The sequence below is a fragment of the Chelonia mydas genome, chromosome 3 (genome assembly GCF_015237465.2).
Source record: "Chelonia mydas isolate rCheMyd1 chromosome 3, rCheMyd1.pri.v2, whole genome shotgun sequence".
In the NCBI taxonomy this organism is placed as follows: Eukaryota; Metazoa; Chordata; order Testudines; family Cheloniidae; genus Chelonia; species Chelonia mydas.
The window spans coordinates 86,725,298-86,743,269 of record NC_057851.1 but is presented as its reverse complement, the minus strand read 5'-3'; the positions used below and the strand labels follow the sequence as shown (position 1 = coordinate 86,743,269).

Below are 17,972 nucleotides of genomic sequence, written 5' to 3'. Positions count from 1 at the left end.
CTCAAAAAACACTACAAATCCCATCATGCACCTCGAGGGGAGGGGCAGGCAGGCACCCGTTGAGAGGGGCGGGCCTTGGTAGCAGGCGGGAGGGGAAAAAACAAATTGACCCTTCCAAACCGGAAGTTCTGGGGTTGGGCGATGGTTCTAGTGATGTCATGACGACCGCGCTTACCTTAACGCTGAAGCGGAAACGAAACCCACGGGTGAAGAGGGGAAGCGGGCACCAACGGCAGCCGGCCCGGCGGGAGTTGCTGATCCAGTCCCTGGCCTGCCCGCGCCAGGCGGCTGGGCGAGCTGTGCGGCCAGGCGCTGCGCACGGAGCCGGAGATGCGGCGCCACCTGCTGCGCGCGCACCAGGAGCGCGAGCCCCGCTGCCCGCTCTGCCCGTTCTCCGCGCCCGGCTACGACGAGCTGCGCGGTCACGTGGACAGCGCGCACCCCGAGCCGGGCCCTGCCCCCGCGGGCGGCCGGCCCCAGTGCCCCTTCTGCGGGGAGACCGGCGCCTCGGGCCGCCAGCTGGAGGCGCACGTGAGGTCCCGGCACGGCCACCTCCTGGACCCGCCGGCCCCGGGTGAGTGCGGCTCCGCCGGCTCTGCCGTGTCTCCTCTCGGGCAGCCTCTGGGGCTCAGGTAGATCTGCACCGAGCCCGGCTCCGCACGCCCCTGCACGCCTGTGAGCAGCCAGCGGGGGCGGAGAGCCCCAAACACCTGAGCCCTCCTGCCCACACGGCTCGCTACGCGTCCGAGCTGTGCCGCCCGCACGGCTGGTCTTTCGCCGAGTCGGGCCCCCCTGTCCAAGCCTTTTCCCTGCGGCTCGGGCAAGCGTGGACGTAGCCTGCCTTTCCGTGCCGGGTGCAGCTACATGCCTAACTACATGCACCTAACTAAAGCTAATGTACATGCCTAACTACATTACCAACTGATTGTTTTTCCTTTGCATGTTGGTTTCACAACTGTGAGGGCTGGACACCTGTTCTTTCGGAAACATGGGTTCCCGTCTCTTGACAGTAGACATTTCTTTCTTTTGCTTTTGAGCGTATGTTTCAAGCTAAACATCTGCTCTCTGAAGTGAAGAATTGGTAACAAATTCTGATCATTAAGTTAAATGGGGCAGGATATTATGCTTGATGAACAGTTATTTGATAGAAAAAAAGAGAATCCCTCCACCAACAGACTTGTCATAGCTTAAGTGGGAAGAGTTTAATTTTCTTAACATACAAGCTATATATAAATCCGTTTTAAGAGTATAATTACTCTGTACAGTTCATTGGGTTATCCAGTAGGAAATTCTTTTGTTGTCAATACAAAATTAACCACTGTTGTCAGCTTGAACACCCCTCTCAGAATATATACTGTCAACTGCTTTTTTTCTCATATGAAATACCGAATAATAGCATTGTTCATCACATTTAAATCAGTTCTTCTTTAAATACAGAAAATGGTCAACAGCTATATGAATGTCCAATGTGTGATCTTGTCTGTGCAAACTGTCAGACTCTCCAGGAACATGTTGACTTGCACTTAGAAGAGCACCGCTTTTCAGAAGGTACATGAAAAGATCAAAACTTGGTATTGATCAAAAGTATTTTAAATTAGTGTGTTTCTTTTATATTTATGTATCAGTACCAAAACAAATCAAGAAAAAGATACTATGAATTTTTCAAGCATTTGTCTATGTTTGTGAAAGAAAAATTAGTACTTAACTTTATTAGGCAGATGTCACTATTAACTCTGTACTTAAACTTACATTAAACTTGAGTCAGTAAGTGAGAGGTAAAACCCTGTAATTCCCTTTTACAGGTCACTTTCACAAATTACAATTACTGCAAACCATCACAATTTATCTTTTTATGAAACCACTAAGCAGATGTAGTGTACATATTAGGCAAAATTAAAGCATTTATAATGAGACACTTTAAAAAACTAGCCCTGCTTACCTCATGTTTTTTCCAACTCCCTAGAACATATCAGTCCAAATACACACACGCACGCACTCTTAATTTCACATACGTAGGTTTCCTATGGTAAAGTCACAGTTCTTTTCTGCCAAGAGTAGGTGCTGGTGCTGGTTGACCAGTTATTTTTGTCCTTTTATAAGGGCCTCTCTGGTTCCCTAGCTCTGTACCCTTCTAACAGATTCCCATTCAGTCCCTGACCTCAGGTTTCTTGTGTCTCACTTTCAGTCCATGCCACCCAACCTGTCATGGATCTGATAAAGTTTGTCTGTGGGAGTCCTGCTCTTTTGGAACTAATAAGGTCCAACAGACTGGGGCTCCTCTCAAGCAAACTAAAGGAGATTCTTTTCAGACACAGAAGATGCCTCCTTGGTAGCATTTACAAGTGCTGCTTGTCAGGTAACAGTGCCCATAATCCTCCATAGTATTAGATCACACCTACACCAACTCTGTTTAATTTTTTTTGTTAACAACTTAGTAAAATAGGGGAATTCTTTCCCAAAAAGACTTATCCTACAGTTAAGTTCACTCAAATGTATTTCCTGTCAATGCAATCACTAAAAAACATGGAAACACTAGTTAACTTCCAGATAAATTCAGTTCACATGCTTTGTCGTCCAGACATAACCCAAATCCACAGATGCCTTAGCTTCACAAGAGTCCCTTACAGTTCAATATACAGCTGTCCAGGGCATACCCATCCAGGTCCTCAAAATTGAACTCTACACACAGCCTAACATCTGCTTTAATTCTTTTGTTGTCAGTATACAGAAAGCAAACATTTTAACCTTAGCATTCACCATTTCATCCTCTACCCAGCTATGTGTATGCAAACATATTGCTATAGGTAGATATATATTTTATGTCAACCTATTGAAACGTGCATACATCTTCTTTTCTTTTAAAATGATACTAGTAGATATAAATGTAGGTGGAAATTTAAGTGATCTGGAACTGGCTCAGCAGCTCCAGAATGAAGAAGACAGACAGCAAGGATTAGAAGAAGCAAGACAAGAGAGAGAAGAATTCCAAAAACTGCAGGTACTGTAAATTTTGCCATGGCATCCAAATGGTACCACTGAAAATTTTTGCAACCACAAACTGCGTATCTTGGAGCTGTGTTTGTGCATTCTCAGTTTAGTTTCTCACATAACTCTTTATTTGTATCTTGCTATTTTTCACATTTTTGCCTGGTAATTTCCTGACACAATTTGCTAGCAATTTAGTAATAACAAACTGAACAATTATAATAGAAACTTATATTATTTTAATAACTTCATATTATAACTCAGATTAATTTGAGTAAGGTGGGACTTGGAGCTCTTCTCCATGAGTGATAAAATTGTCTTGCTTTTCATAGTTGTATATCTCTGTGATAAATATTATGCAGGCAGCGCTGAACCTGAAATGATTAAATTTGGTAGTATCCCAGATGTGATGTACTATAGGTGCAGTGTATTTTGTACCATATGAAGAGAAAGTCATGCTTTTCTTATCTATAGTGTAAGAATAAATTCTAATACGTGGCTAGTGATATAATAAAAAGCAGTCAAGCTCTGGCTTGGAGTGGGCTGAACATAGCTACTGTGTATCTAACTCAAGACACTCTAGTCAAGCAGCTCTATCAGCAGGTCATACTTCATTGCTTCAGTCATTACCACATCACTGTTAACAAATTTTTGACCAATGAAATTTGAGTATATAAAAAGAAAAAACTCAACTGTTTTGATTGGCCGAGTGACCTTTGTCAGAATCTCACTACAAAACAATAAGCTGGTGAAAATGCTTTGTTAGGAAGTCTCTAATTTGAGTGTCATGATGAGACTCAGGGCTGCTTTTGTGGGAAGGTAGTGTGGTCTTGGAGAAAAGGGCACAATTTGGGAGTCAGTAGGTACTGGGTTCTAAATTTGGCTTTGCTACTGACTTGGTGTGTGGCCTATGGGCAGGTCATTTCACTTTTGTCTCATTTTACCCAACTGTGAAATGTGAATCATCTCCCAAGGATGTTTTGAAAATTAATTAGTTAAATGTCTATACAGTGCTTTGATTATGCAAAGCACTAGATACATGTTAAGTATTATTATTTAATTTTATTTATTTGCATTAAGTAGCTATGTCATGTCTGGGTATCGTAGCTGTCACATAATAAAGTATGAATGTAAAATTAATTCCTTTGAGAATGGGAGTTTGAGAGGTCCACATTCAGTGAAAACTCATTAAAATGGTAGGCTTTATTAATTTAAATCATCATAAAAATTTCAGTAATTATGTTCATGTGTTGCAATTTATTTTTGTATGCTAGAAACCAATAATCACCAAACACTTTCCTCAGAAGGGCGCTTTGTGGCAGACTGTTGGCAGTTCTAGCTTGACATAGCTGCAGTAGAGCACAAAATGCCACATGGCAGAATCAGTTCCACATTTAGAGCATTTCCAAATCATTGTTAATTTGTTCACAACAGTACCTGTTAATTGCATTGTTTTTCATTCACAATGATAATCAGCAGGAAGAAACACATTAAAAGTATTATTCTTTTGTGCTCAACAGAGACAATATGGCTTGGATAGTTCTGGAGGCTACAAGCAGCAGTCACTAAAGAACATGGAAAGGGAAGTAGCTAGGGGAAGGATGCCGCCTTCTGAATATCATAAGAGAAAAGCTGACATGATGGAATCTTTGGCTTTTGGTGTAGATGATGGGAAAACAAAGACCTCAGGTCAGTATTTAACCTGTGTTGCTGGAGGAGCATGGATCCTTTCATCTTTTCAGCTCAGACTGATAGAGACCAAAAGTCATCATGATGGCATTGCTATGAATGCTGTTGTGTCAAATATGTTCTTGTTATTACTCATGTAGTTGGTCTTCTCACTCTGTCTAGTTATTACTATGTAGCTCACCTCAGTTTCTGTACCATGTATTTAGTTAGATCGGTGGCTCTCAACCTATTTACCATTGTGGGCCGCATCTGATACTACCTGTATGACCCTGAGGATGTCACATGGGTCGCAGCTCTGTGCTGGTTGAGCCGCAGGTTGAGAACCTGAGCTAGATAGTTTAGAGAGAGGTTTAGTCTTAATTCAGGGCTGTGGGATATCCCTAAATACTTGTACTATCTATTAATGTAGTAGAGCCCAGCATACGCCTGACTACTTGTTTATTCCCACCTTTCTGCTATCGATGGCCCTAAAAATTAGGAATCTAACTGTCTGATCTGTCCATTTGGCCCTCTGCCTGCTTGTCTGTATTACATATGATCTAATAGAGTTTCCCCTACATTTTCAGGTCTTTTTTTGCAGTTGAGTCACTTACATTTCTTTTTGTGTTCAGCTAATTCCATAAGGTTCTTTATTTATCCTTCCGTCACCGGTAACATTCACTTTCTCCTGAAGACAGTGTACTGCTTGCTCAGTAGCACGGATACAGTATGTACCAATGATAGCAATAAGACAGCAGTATGGTACCAGAATGGCTTATTTTATACTCAGCTATATCTTTTTCGTTAACACTTCCCTGCATTTTATGCCACTGAAAGTTTATCGTACTGTCCGCTTTTGTTTTCTAGCAATGATTCTTTTGGTGACAACTTCAATACAAACTGTTCCTAGTTAAATAGAGCCCTCTTCCTACTTGGAGAGCCCAGGAAAAGATTCTTCAGTGGTAGACATTTACTTAGTACATAATTCAGATAGCATTTAGTATGCTAAAGTTTAGATACCAAGCTACTTCCAATGTGTTAAGTGTACTAAAAATTACCAATGCCTTTTTTAAAAAAGGAATTGAAAATCCATTCATTTTATTTGCCGGCCAAAACCAGAGTTCAAGGTTTTGTTACCTTAGTTATAGTTAGCAACTAGTGCTTACAGAAACTTCAATTCAGGCCTTGATGATTAAAATTTAGCTTTTAATTCCACCTGTATTAATTGGAATTAACAAATTGGTACTTAAAAAGATTTGAGATCTTAAAGGTGAACTGCAGTGCTTTTTAAACTTCAAGGGTAATGTTTATGGCAGAACAACAAATTAGTCTGTGTATGGCCTTTGGGCACTTAAATGCACCGATGAAAGCAAAGCTACTTCCAAGAATATTATTGTTATGCAGCAAGAAAAGACTTGACACACCACGAGTGGCTTTTCTAATTTTTGAAAGTTTGAGTTCTATGCCACTGTTTTCTTGGACATTACTTTGGGGAATGTTGTTTGGTGAGTAATTGTTCAAGGACTGCCTTAAAAAGTGAGGGTCTGAAAGAAGTGTGAGAGGATTAGTGATAGTATCCATAAGGGTGTTCATGGTTGAAAGGGGATAACATAATGGGGATATAGTGGTAGCATTATCTGTGGAATTACTTGTCACACAATTAGTGGTAATTAGTCACATCCCTTGTATCACTTCTGTAGTTCACAATACACCAATTAACAGCATATGTATATATTTTCAGGCAGTGATGCTGTATTGATCTTAGAAAAGGCACTTGATGTGGCTGCAACAGAAAAGCTCAGCTGGATTTTTAGACTATATCAGAAATATATTGAGTCATCAAGTTACGATGTATGTGGGAGAGAAATGAAATGGCCAGATTGTTTAATGTCTGTACATGACCTAAGTTCATGGTTTAACTTACTGCTATACGCTCATTCATCAGTTCTGACCTGTGTTGTCTCTTTTATTTCTCAATCTGCTCCTAGATAGAGAGAACCTGCCCCTATAGAATATTAACTTATGCATTGTGTAGTCTTAAAATTTATATTTTATCTTTTAGGAGTCATTGAAGCACTGTGCAGATACTATCAAAATGAAATCAAAGATGTAAGGCGTGTATGGCTTTCTACAGGAGTGGATCACTTCCACTCATCTTTGGGAGACAGAGGTTGGGGTTGTGGCTACAGGAACTTTCAAATGCTGCTTTCTTCGTTATTGCGGAATGGCATGTATAATGACTGTTTGAGAGGTATGTACAGTGAGTTACCATTTTGAACGTTACCTTCTGTATACAACATTCTGATTAATTAGAAATCAGGGAGTGTAAACTTTGTGATACTTAATGGGTTAGTTTCCAGAGTAACAGCCATGTTAGTCTGTATTCGCAAAAAGAAAAGGAGTACTTGTGGCACCTTAGACTAACCAATTTATTTGAGCATAAGCTTTCGTGAGCTACAGCTATCTATGAAATACTTTCTTTATTGTTAGCAGGTGTTCTACAAATTTTCAGGAACAAATTTGAGACGAGATGACTGGATACTGAAGGAGACACAACTGAAATTAATATTTTAGAGTTAAGAGCTAGAAATAGAACTATATTTTTATAATACATTAAAGCTTTTGTCTGACATTCCTGTTTTTATAAATGAAACACTGATTAAGACTTAGTTACACTTTTAGCAATAAGAGACTGCTTCAGTTGATGGTATCAGCAACATAAAAGTTGCTTTTTTTATTTCAGATATTACTTTAATTCCTTGTATTCCAAAAATTCAGTCCATGATTGAAGATGCTTGGAAAGAAGGTTTTGATCCTCAAGGAGCATCTCACTTCTGCAATAGATTACATGGTACCAAGGCATGGATAGGAGCATGTGAAATTTATTCTCTATTAACCAGTCTCAGATTAAAGTACGTGAAGATTTTCAATAATCTGTTAAGAATAAGGGATGTTTTCGGTTCCAAACTAAACATATTGAGCAGTAACACATGATAGTACACTATACTGTTTGTCTAATTTTATGATTATAGAGCTAATAATTGACCATAGTTATGTCTCTTCTCTTCATATCAACTTTGAAGGTGGTCGAGGCGCCAAAATTGTTAGCCTATACATATGCTATGTTTTGTATATCAGCACACTCAAACCAATTTAGGCCGTTGGTTTCTTATTTTAAATTCCTTTTCGTGAGAAGGAGAACCAGGCACTCTGCTTTTGGAGCTGTATAACTTATGCAACTTCATTGGCTTTAAACTTGACTGATCTTTAAACACACACAAGACTGAAGCTTGGTCTACACTACAGAGTAAGGGTGACATAAAGCAGCTGAAGTTGACCTAACTATGTCAGTGTACACACTACAGCCTTGCTCCTGCCGATGTAAGTGCCCTGCTACACCGACATAATAACCCCACCTCCATGAGAGGCGTAGCCCTTCTGTTGGTGTAGTTAGGACTACACAGTGTCCCTGTAGACACTGTGTTACTTACAGTACCTGTTGGGGCTCACAGCTGTAGCTGTGAAATTGCCAAGAATGTCAATTTCATGGTTGGTAGGCTCCATGCTGTGAAATTGAGCCCAGTGGAGGGCTTACAGTTTGTCAGTTTCACAGCTACAGCTGTGAGCCTAGCTTACCTGCACTGAGAGCCCAAGCTCCTTGCACAGCTCCCAGCTGGAAACCAGGCTGTCCAAGCCGAGAGCCCTGTAGAGCAGAGACAATAACAGCGTGAAATTGGTGAGAATGTCAATTTTACGGCTGTGAAATTGAGCCCAGTACTAAGCTCATAGCTGGGGCTGTCACCCTGAGGTGCATGGGCGCTCAAGGTGTGAGCCCCTTGAGGCTGTCAGTGCCCCTCACTTGGCTATCAGTGCCCCAATTCAGTTGGTGCAAGTGCTCCTGATGAGGATGTGCTTCACCAGCAGAAGGAGGGTAGTATGGACACCAACGGATGATTGAATTACTGAGGTGGCTGTAGGGTGACCTAAGTTAAGTTGACCTAATTTTGTAGTGTAAACAAGCCCTTAGTTAAAGCACCACACAATTTGTGAATCTGCATAGATCTGCAGGCAGTTATTCAGTTTAAAACTTAGGGCATGTCTTCACTACGGCACTAAATCGGCACCACTGTCAATGCAGCGGTGTCGATTTAGCAGTCTGGTCAAGACACAATAAGTCGATGGGAGAGCACTCTCCCATCAATGCAGTTAATCCACCTCAATGAGAGATGGAAGCTATGTTGACACGAGAGCTTCTTCTGCCAACATAGCACAGTGTAGACACTGCATTAAGTCTATGTGAGTTACGTCGCTCAGAAGTGTGTATTTTTTATACCCCTGAGCAGCATAACTTATGTTGACTTAAGTGGCAGGGTAGACAAGGCCTTAGTAAAATTCCATACTGCCTATGCATAAAAGTCACTTTAATTAAAGCTTCACATTCAATAAAAATTTCACAGCCATACTTCCTAATTGAGGTCTAGTCTTACGAAAAAAGTTTGAAGTGCAGCTATTGATTTGCATGTCTCCCAATTTACTGCTCAAACTTAAAGTGTGATGTAGTCCTGCCACTTTGTATAACTCAGGGTGAAGTTGAAAGGATTTTCATAAACTCCCCAAATTATCTTTCAGCTGAGACCAAGAATGGAACACTTGTAACGAAAGGGATAATTTTTTTTTCTGGTTTTGGGCAATAGAAATCACATTGCTTCTTAAGTATAGCTTTTGGTCTAGTTTTAATTTTTTTTTTTAACCATAATATGATGGTATCTGGCTGTACTGTCATCAGGCCATTCCAGACGAGCAGGGTCTGTGTCTCTTTCTGGTTCCACACAGTTATGAAACTACTGCTAGTGCTATTTTTGTAAAGGCAGTGATAAGTGTATCTGACATTACAGAATAAAGACTAGGCACTACAAACCATTATTTTCAAACAGACAAAAAATCTGGACTTACTATAATACTCTGACTTTTCATCTTCAATCTCCTGTAGGTGTCAAATCATTGACTTTCACAAGTCAACTGGCCCCTTGGGTACCCACCCTCGTTTATTTGAATGGGTTTTGAGCTATTATTCTTCAAACAGAGAAGGTAGTACAAAGGTTGTGTGTACCCCCAAACCACCTATCTACATGCAGCACCAAGGTCAGCATAATCTGTACTAGTTTCTTGATCTCTTGTACTGAATTTTATTCCATTTGTATAACATGGTATTATTTCAAATGACATTTCATATTCTCTGCCTCCTTCATCCCTATATGCAGGAAGTTTTCCAATTTATTTCCTATTAATCTTATTTGTTATAAGAAAAGAGAAATATATAAAATAAGATTCCCATCAGATTAAAATTGTTACAGTCCACTGAAGGCCAGATTTGGGGTTTGAACTGGTTGATATCTACTTTTCATTCGCAAATAGCTTGTTAAATAAAATATTCTCATTCTTTACTTGGCCAAAGGACTTGTAGCAATAAAGTGATAAAATAAGTCCTAGTCCCTGATGCGAGTTTTTACTGTCATTATTTTGTTTTGAAATTAGGGCATAGCCGTACTATTGTTGGAATAGAAGAGAGGAAGAATAGAACATTATGTTTACTAATATTTGACCCAGGATGTCCATCGCATGAAATGCAGAAACTGCTAAAACAAAGCAGTGATGGTACCAGTCTCAAACTACTTCGGAAATTTGTGGGTAGCTTAAAAGATAAGCAGTACCAAATAGTAGCTGTAGATGGCGAGCTCTCACCAGAGGAGAAAGTTGTAAGTATTCCAGAAAAGTTTCTGAGTGGTAGCCCTGTTAGTCTGTATCAGCAGAAAGAACGAGAAGTACTTGTGGCACCTTAGAGACTAACAAATTTATTTGAGCATAAGCTTTCATGGGCTAAAGCCCACTTCATCAGATGCATGCAGTGGAAAATACAGTAGGAAGAGAGAGACAGATAGCTATAAAATACAAGCTATCTATCTATATCGCATTCGCGCGTGTATATATGTATACACACACACTACACAGAGAATATATACAGAGAACATGAAAAAATGGGGGTTGCCATACCAACTCTTAACTCTGTACACAGAAACATAATAGAATTACCCGTTTGTCTTTATCAATTGTGCATAACCCCACTCTGGATAGCTGGGTGTGTTGTGATCTTTTTTCGTTTCCATGCCCCACACTCCAGCAAAACACCACAAAACGAAACTCTCCTCTGTTTATTCTTCACTAATAAAAGTAAGATCTTTAAAACACTTTAGTACACGTTCTTGTACTCATGTGGTTCAAGTTCTTGTAATTCTAATTAAAGGAATATTCAAGACCAAAATATATATACTAATTCTACCATTCTTAAAAACAGTTTCCTAACTCAGTTTTGTGAAGCTTGCAGCTTTATGTGTATGTACATAATACTTTACATGTATACAGCATTTTCTCCAAAAGAATACTGAGTGCTTCTCAGAAACAAAGCATAGCATACCCAATTTAAACTGTTAAGAGAATTTAATTAGATCTTATCTGCACTAAGATTAAGGCTGTAGCAATAGGTTATTGTTTTATGTGTAAACCAGTGGGGGATGAGACACACCTCACCAGCATGATTCACACTGGTATTGGCTGACAGCAGAGAAATAGTCTCATGACTCCTAGGTTCACTTCCTGGTTCTTGAGGGGAGTGTACTCAGTGGTTAGACCAGGGATCGGCAGTCTTTGACATGCGGCCCGTCAGGGAAATCCACTGGCGGGCCTGGCCGGTTTGCTTACCTGCAGCATCCGCAGGTTCGGCTGATCCAGCTCCCACTGGCTGCTGTTCGCCGTTCCAGGCCAATGGGGGCTGCAGGAAGCGGCGTGGGCTGAGGGATGTGCTGGTTGCCATTTCCTGCAACCCCCATTGGCCTGGAGTGGTGAATGGCGGCCCGTGGGAGCTGCGATCAGCCGAACCTGCAGACACTGCAGATAACCAGCTCAGCCCGCCAGCGAATTTCCCTGATGGGCCACCTGCCAAAGGTTGCCGATCCCTGGAGTAGACTGTTTTTCCCCTGTATCTCTGTCTGTCCCTCTCCCCCTCCCCCTCTGCTGTTCTTCACTCTTTAGGTCCTACCATTCCCCTGCCCCTCTGCATTCCAGTCAGGTTGCTTTCTCATCCATCCTGCCCAACAGTGGCAATATTGATAGCTTAGGAGAGACTGTCTCTCTGCTCAGTTCTGTTGCCAGCCACAGCAGTTCTCAGAAGTGTTGAAGGAGCAATTACAGGGAAAGTTCTGTTCGATCCATGCAGCCGTGGGCTGAAGCATGATCAGCACAGATCATAGAATCATAGAATATCAGGGTTGGAAGAGACCTCACAAGATCATCTAGTCCAACCCCCTGCTCAAAGAAGGACCAACACCAACTAAATCATCCCAGCGAGGGCTTTGTCAAGCCGGGCCTTAAAAACCTCTAAGGATGGAGATTCCACCACCTCCCTAGGTAACCCATTCCAATGCTTCACCATCCTCCTAGTGAAATAGTTTTTCCTAATATCAAACCTAGACCTCCCCCAATGCAACTTGAGACCATTGCTCCTTCTTCTGTCATGTGCCACCACTGAGAACAGCCTAACTCCATCCTCTTTGGAACCCCCTTTCAGGTAGTTGAAGGTTGCTATCAAATTCCCCCTCATGCTTCTCTTCTGCAAACTAAATAAGCCCAGTTCCCTCAGCCTCTCCTCATAAATCATGTGCCCCAGCCCCCTAATCATTTTTGTTGCCCTCTGCTGGACTCTCTCCAATTTGTCCACATCCTTTCTCTAGTGGGGGGCCCAAAAGTGGATGCAGTACTCCATATATGGCCTCACCAGTGCCAAATAGAGGGGAATTATCACTTCCCTAGATCTGCTGGCAATGCTCTTACTAATGCAGCCCAATATGCCGTTATCCTTCTTGGCAACGAGGGCACACTGTTGACTCATATCCAGCTTCTCATCCACTGTAATCCCCAGGTCCTTTTCTGCAGAACTGCTGCTTAGCCAGTCGGTCCCCAGCCTGCAGCAGTGCCTGGGATTCTTCCATCCTAAATGAAGGACTCTGCACCTGTCCTTGTTGAACCTCATCAGATTTCTTTTGGGCCAATCCTCCAATTTGTGTAGGTCCCTGTGGACCCTATCCATACCCTCCAACATATCCACCTCTCCTCCCAGCTTAGTGTCATCCGCAAACTTGCTGAGGGTGCAATCCATCCCATCATCCAGACCATTAATGATGCAGTGCTCCATGTATTTAGAACTCTAATAGGACTCTGCTGAGCACTTGCAAACAAATTTTTCAGAGGTTTATAATTTGGCCAAACTTGGAGTGAACTTTTTGATCCCTAACAAAAGACACATTGTTGGTGTTCCAGGTACCCCCCTCCACATGGAGGTGCTAGAGCTTCTCAACAAAATGGTTATATGAATTTTTTAATATGGGCAAAATAACTACTTCACTAATCTCATTTTTTCAGCTGAAATTTAAACCCTTAGTTTAAGGTAGACACCCAGCATGGAAAAACTTCAGCATGAATGTCTAAAGTTTGGTAACGTTATAAGCAACTGCAAACAAGGTTTATAATGGAAGGAAATAAGTAACTATAACTCTAGGTTAAAGTTATTTAATGCTTTTTAAAAAAAATTATAACTAATTTATAATACTATTTTGAAATTACTTAATGCTCACAATTACATACAGTATATTCTGAGTGATATTTTTGTTCTCTGAATGCATCTAATTTTCTTTTTAAGGCTCGCTGCCAGGCTTCTCAAGTGTTCACAGCAGAACGGATTCCTTAACAGATTGCGTATTTGCTACTTTTCTCTGGAACTCAGTGGATGTGAAACTTTAAATGCATTTAGGCAGCTTTTCAATCACTGTATTTATAATGCGTTAATATTTTCAGAATTTTTAATTATACCTTACCAAAAAAAATGTTTGTCATGCTAATTTTTTAATAAATATTTATGGGCTTCATGGTTGTGTACTCTATACTCTGTAGGAATATAAGGTTAGGCATTATGTTAGCCATGTAGCATAATAAAGGGGGGAATCGGTCAATTTACTGGAGTATGGAAGATTATGTTTACTTGCTTCTGAGTGGCAACAGTACCACAAGGTTGTAACTGTAATATGTCACTGCTGTATAGATCACCAAGGCTCTTATTTACTCTTCCACCAGTTTTTATTAGTATCTATTCTAGTATACCACCTTTTCTGTATAGGAGAAACCCTATGGGGCTAGTGCAGGGGTAGGCAACCTATGGCACGTGCGCCAAAGGCGGCAGGTGACCTGATTTTCAGTGGCCCTCACACTGCCCGGGTCGTGGCCACCAGACCGGGGGGCTCTGCATTTTAATTTAATTTTAAATGAAGCTTCTTAAATATTTTAAAAACCTTATTTACTTTACATACAACAATAGTTTAGTTATATATTATAGACTTATAGAAAGAGACCTTCTAAAAACGTTAAAATGTATTCCTGGCACGCAAAACCTTAAATTAGAGTGAATGAATGAACTCGGCACACCACTTCTGAAAGGTTGCGGACCCCTGGGCTAGTGTAGCTGTTTTATTGATAACTGCCTTAACAGTTGCAAAGTTCTTGTTCTCCTATATCCATAATGTTGTCTTAGAGGTGAGGAATTGTGCCATGTGATGATGATCATGCACTATATGTATAATGACAGGTTTCACAGTAGCAGCTGTGTTAGTCCGTATCCGCAAAAAGAAAAGGAGGACTTGTGTCACCTTAAAAACTAACCAATTTATTTGAGCATAAGCTTTTGTGCGCTACAGCCCACTTCATCAGATGCATAGAATGGAACATATCGTAAGAAGATATTTATATATTACAGAGAACATGAAAAGGTGGAAGTTGCCATACCAACTGTAAGAGGTTAATTAAGAGGAGCTATTATCAGCAGGGGGGAAAAAACTTTTAAAGTGATAATCAAAATGGCCCATTTCAGACAGTTGACCTTAGTGGAACTGCTGCTTCTGTTTCCTCTACAGCTTGATCACATGAATCAATGTTGCAGAAAAACTTTTCAAAGAAGCTGTAGTAAAATTGTAGTAAAGGCGTAACTCAAAACTGTCACTCCCTTCACAACACGTGTTGGAGGGGTTCCAGTCCTGGCTATCGAGCGAAAACTTTCCAAATGCAAGTATTTCAGGGTCTAGTGTAGTCAATCTTGGTGTGACGGCGCAGCTGGCGGCGTGCCGACGGGAGGGGCCGTGCTCCTGCAAAGAGCTCTGGGCGGCTGGACTCTGACTTGGATCCATATTGTCACGTCTCCGTGCAGAGACAGAAGGGGAGGTAGCAGAGGGCTGACCGTGGTGGTGGAGAGGCATGATCCCAGCATCCCCCAAGCTCGGGCGCCTGGGGGAACGGGCCTAGCCTGAGCCAAGCAGTGTCTCCAGCGCAGGGGCCGCTCCCCTTGTGCAAGCGGAGCTGGGCGGCGTCTAGCTGCAGGAGGTGGGGGAGGCTCGTCCGGGCAGGAAGCTTCCGGCTGCATCGCGGGAGAGGAAAAGGCGGGGCCGGGATTTTGCCGGGCTGTAGCCCCGCTGCTCTCCCCGGCTCGTAGGGTAGCCGCACCGCCTCTCGGCCGACGCTGGGCAGCGCCCTCCCACGCCGGCAGCGGCATGTCCGGCGGCGGGCGGCTGGCGGGCCGCGTGTGCCTGGTGACCGGCGCCTCGCGGGGCATAGGGAAGGGTATCGCGCTGCAGCTGTCGGAGGCGGGCGCCACCGTGTACATCACGGGCCGGCAGCGGGAGCCGCTGGCCCGGGCGGCGGAGGAGGTGTCGGCCCGGGGCGGGCGCTGCGTGCCGGTGGTGTGCGACTCGTCGCGGGAGGAGGAGGTGGCGGCGCTGTTCGAGCGGCTGCAGCAGGCGGAGGGCGGGCGGCTGGACGTGCTGGTGAACAACGCCTTCTCCGGGGTGGGCGCCATCGCTGCCCAGCAGGGGCTGCCCTTCTGGGAGAGCCCGGCCGCCCTCTGGGACCAGATCAACGACACTGGCCTGCGGGGCCACTACCTCTGCGCCCGCTACGCCGCCCGCCTCATGGTGCCGGCCGGGCGCGGCCTCATTGTCATCATCTCCTCGCCTGGTGGCCTGCGCTACATCTTCGATGTGCCCTATGGCGTGGGCAAGGCCGCCTGCGACCGCCTGGCCGCCGACTGCGCCGTCGAGCTGCGCCCCTACGGAGTGGCCTGCGTGACGCTGTGGCCCGGCCTCGTCCGCACCGAGGCTGTGCTCAAGGAGGCCGAGGGCTCGGGCCCGTGGGATGTGCTGCTGCAGAAGATGATTGGTAATTCGGAGAGCCCCGAAGTGAGCGGCAAGTGCGTGGTGGGCCTGGCATCCGATCCCGCCATCATGTGCCACAGCGGCAAGGTGCTGCTCACCCCAGACCTTGCCCGCCGCTACCGCTTCCGTGACGTGGACGGGAGACCCGTCTACAACTACATATCGGTGCGCAATGTGCTCGTGACGCTGATGCCAAGGCTGGCCTGCCTCTTCCGCCTCATCCCAGAGTGCGTCAGCATACCCAAATGGGCTCTCGCACTTTACTCCAGCAAATTCAGTGTCTACCCGCCCCTGCAACTAGCCCCCAAACCTGGAAAAAATGTTTGATGAATTAATAATAAAAAATGTGCCCGTGATGTTTTTGAATTTTCTGTTTCTTCATTGCTTTCTGAAAATGTGTCTTGGGGGTTGAAACTTTCCCCTTTGATGCCCAGCAAGTCTTCAGAAATCTTCAAAGCTGCCTTTCCCCAAAGCTTATTCCTTTTTGGTGAGGGATGCTCCCTGATTTGCATATTAATTTTTCCCTTGGGGAAGAAGGGTTTGGCTGAGTGTTTCAGTGAGCTTTTGAAATCGTCTTAGAAGTTTTGCAATAATTGCTGCCTTTGTTTGTTCCTCATAGCCAAAGAGCAGCTATTCATCCTAGTTCCCCATAATGTGAAGACTTTAGAACTTTTATTAAGTGTACAACTGCTCATCCATTTCCTGGAAGATTTTTAAATTCAGATTTAATCCTTTGCTGTATAAGAGTTTCTCATTAGAATGCTTTGGATACCCATAGATTTTGGAACAAATTTATCAGCTGTAACCCATGTGGTTCCATGACATCTTGGTTTAGAAGAGGAGTTCTTACTGTATATAATAAAACTGGGATTATATCCTGGTTTCAGTATAATTGGCTGATTTACCTTCTTACTGCCCCAGAGCCCCTACTTTAGGTCCTGATGCATCTTCCAGGTGTAGGCTGTTATGATGAAAGGAAAAATCATTTACAAAAATTGTAAAATTAGTCAAGAGAATTTCTGGGAGAAGCACTTTACTGTGAAATTTATTCTGATGATGCTACGAGCTGATGTCTGAGTTTGAGATTGCAGTTTTACTCAGAAAAGTGATTAAAAATAGCATTGTGGGAGTTTATTTGTCTCAATTATTTTTTATTCATATACTCAGTTTACAAATAAAGTTCTGCTTTATGTTTTAATGACTGCTACCACTATAAACTCAGCCTGAGAATTAAGCACAAAACTGTATTTATTAGCTTTCAACTGGAATGAAGTTTCTTCAAAACAAATTATGATCTCCCACACCCCTGTGTAATCTCTTGTTATCAGTGGGATTGCACAAATGTGACTGACTGGAATTTTGATAACAAATCTGTTGATGATGCACATGTAATCCTTCTGTCAGGTGGAGTTGGCAACAAGAAGGGGTGGGTTCATTATCTAGGAGTTCCTCTTAACAATAAAAGGAGAACGGACTTCAGCTGCCATCCAGTAATCTGGGAAAATTTACCACCAGCCCTGGGCGTGTCTAAGAAACATTACTTCACTACTTCCAAGCACTGAGGATTTATCTACATTATAAAATTAGGTCAACTTTAGTTAGGTTGACCTACAGCCACCAGAGCAATTAAATCAGCTGTCAGAGTCCACACTAGCCTCCATGGTCAGCGCGTGACTCCTCCATTTGGGGAGGCTGTGCATGCCCTGACCATGACTCTGCCTCGAGGCCCACCGCTGTTCATTCTCTTCCCGCAGAAGCCCTGCCCACGCTCCACCCCAGTCCCACTTGGCCCCCTGTGCCTGCCACTCGTGCCTCTTCACCTGCTCCTCCAGGCCTCCCTCCTGCCGGCCAGCTGGCTGGCCACTCAGGTTTTTTCTCCTTCACTAATTTGTATTTAGTTTTTGTAGACACTGCCAGGCTGAAACAGCCAAGAAAAGATTAAGGGCTATCTATCTGTCACATAATTAAGCAGGAGTTTGAAGGAAGGAGTGTCCTCTTACCAGTCATAGAGGTGTG

General features: G+C 43.2%; 2 protein-coding genes across 7 annotated transcripts; both read left to right on the top strand.

The window, feature by feature from the left end:
• Positions 1-40: 40 nt before the first annotated feature.
• Positions 41-13,628, top strand: ZUP1 (zinc finger containing ubiquitin peptidase 1). 6 transcript variants are annotated; one of them, XM_037894681.2, is made up of 9 exons: positions 41-574; positions 1,438-1,548; positions 2,874-2,998; positions 4,506-4,674; positions 6,716-6,904; positions 7,397-7,565; positions 9,644-9,795; positions 10,189-10,409; positions 13,403-13,628. In XM_037894681.2, exons 1-9 carry the CDS (start codon positions 331-333, stop codon positions 13,448-13,450), a joined length of 1,428 nt encoding a protein of 475 aa, XP_037750609.1. In that variant the 5' UTR covers positions 41-330; the 3' UTR covers positions 13,451-13,628. The 6 variants fall into 6 exon arrangements, with proteins under 6 accessions (XP_037750609.1, XP_037750611.1, XP_037750607.1 ...); XM_037894682.2 differs by having other exon boundaries at positions 68-574; positions 2,877-2,998; XM_037894683.2 differs by lacking the exon at positions 10,189-10,409 and having other exon boundaries at positions 46-574.
• Positions 13,629-14,828: 1,200 nt separating this feature from the next.
• Positions 14,829-16,312, top strand: DHRS1 (dehydrogenase/reductase 1). The gene has a single exon (XM_037894677.2). The coding sequence runs from the start codon at positions 15,297-15,299 to the stop codon at positions 16,281-16,283; it is 987 nt and encodes a 328-aa protein (XP_037750605.1). The 5' UTR covers positions 14,829-15,296; the 3' UTR covers positions 16,284-16,312.
• Positions 16,313-17,972: the final 1,660 nt, after the last annotated feature.

Coding starts and splice junctions, on each gene's coding strand:
- DHRS1 (XM_037894677.2), top strand. CDS start 15,297: ATGTCCGGCGGCGGGCGGCTGGCGGGCCGCGTGTGCCTGGTGACCGGC.
- ZUP1 (XM_037894679.2), top strand. CDS start 331: ATGCGGCGCCACCTGCTGCGCGCGCACCAGGAGCGCGAGCCCCGCTGC. Junction 575..1,437: donor CCTGGACCCGCCGGCCCCGG/GTGAGTGCGGCT, acceptor CTTTAAATACAG/AAAATGGTCAACAGCTATAT. Junction 4,675..6,715: donor TGGGAAAACAAAGACCTCAG/GTCAGTATTTAA, acceptor TTTATCTTTTAG/GAGTCATTGAAGCACTGTGC.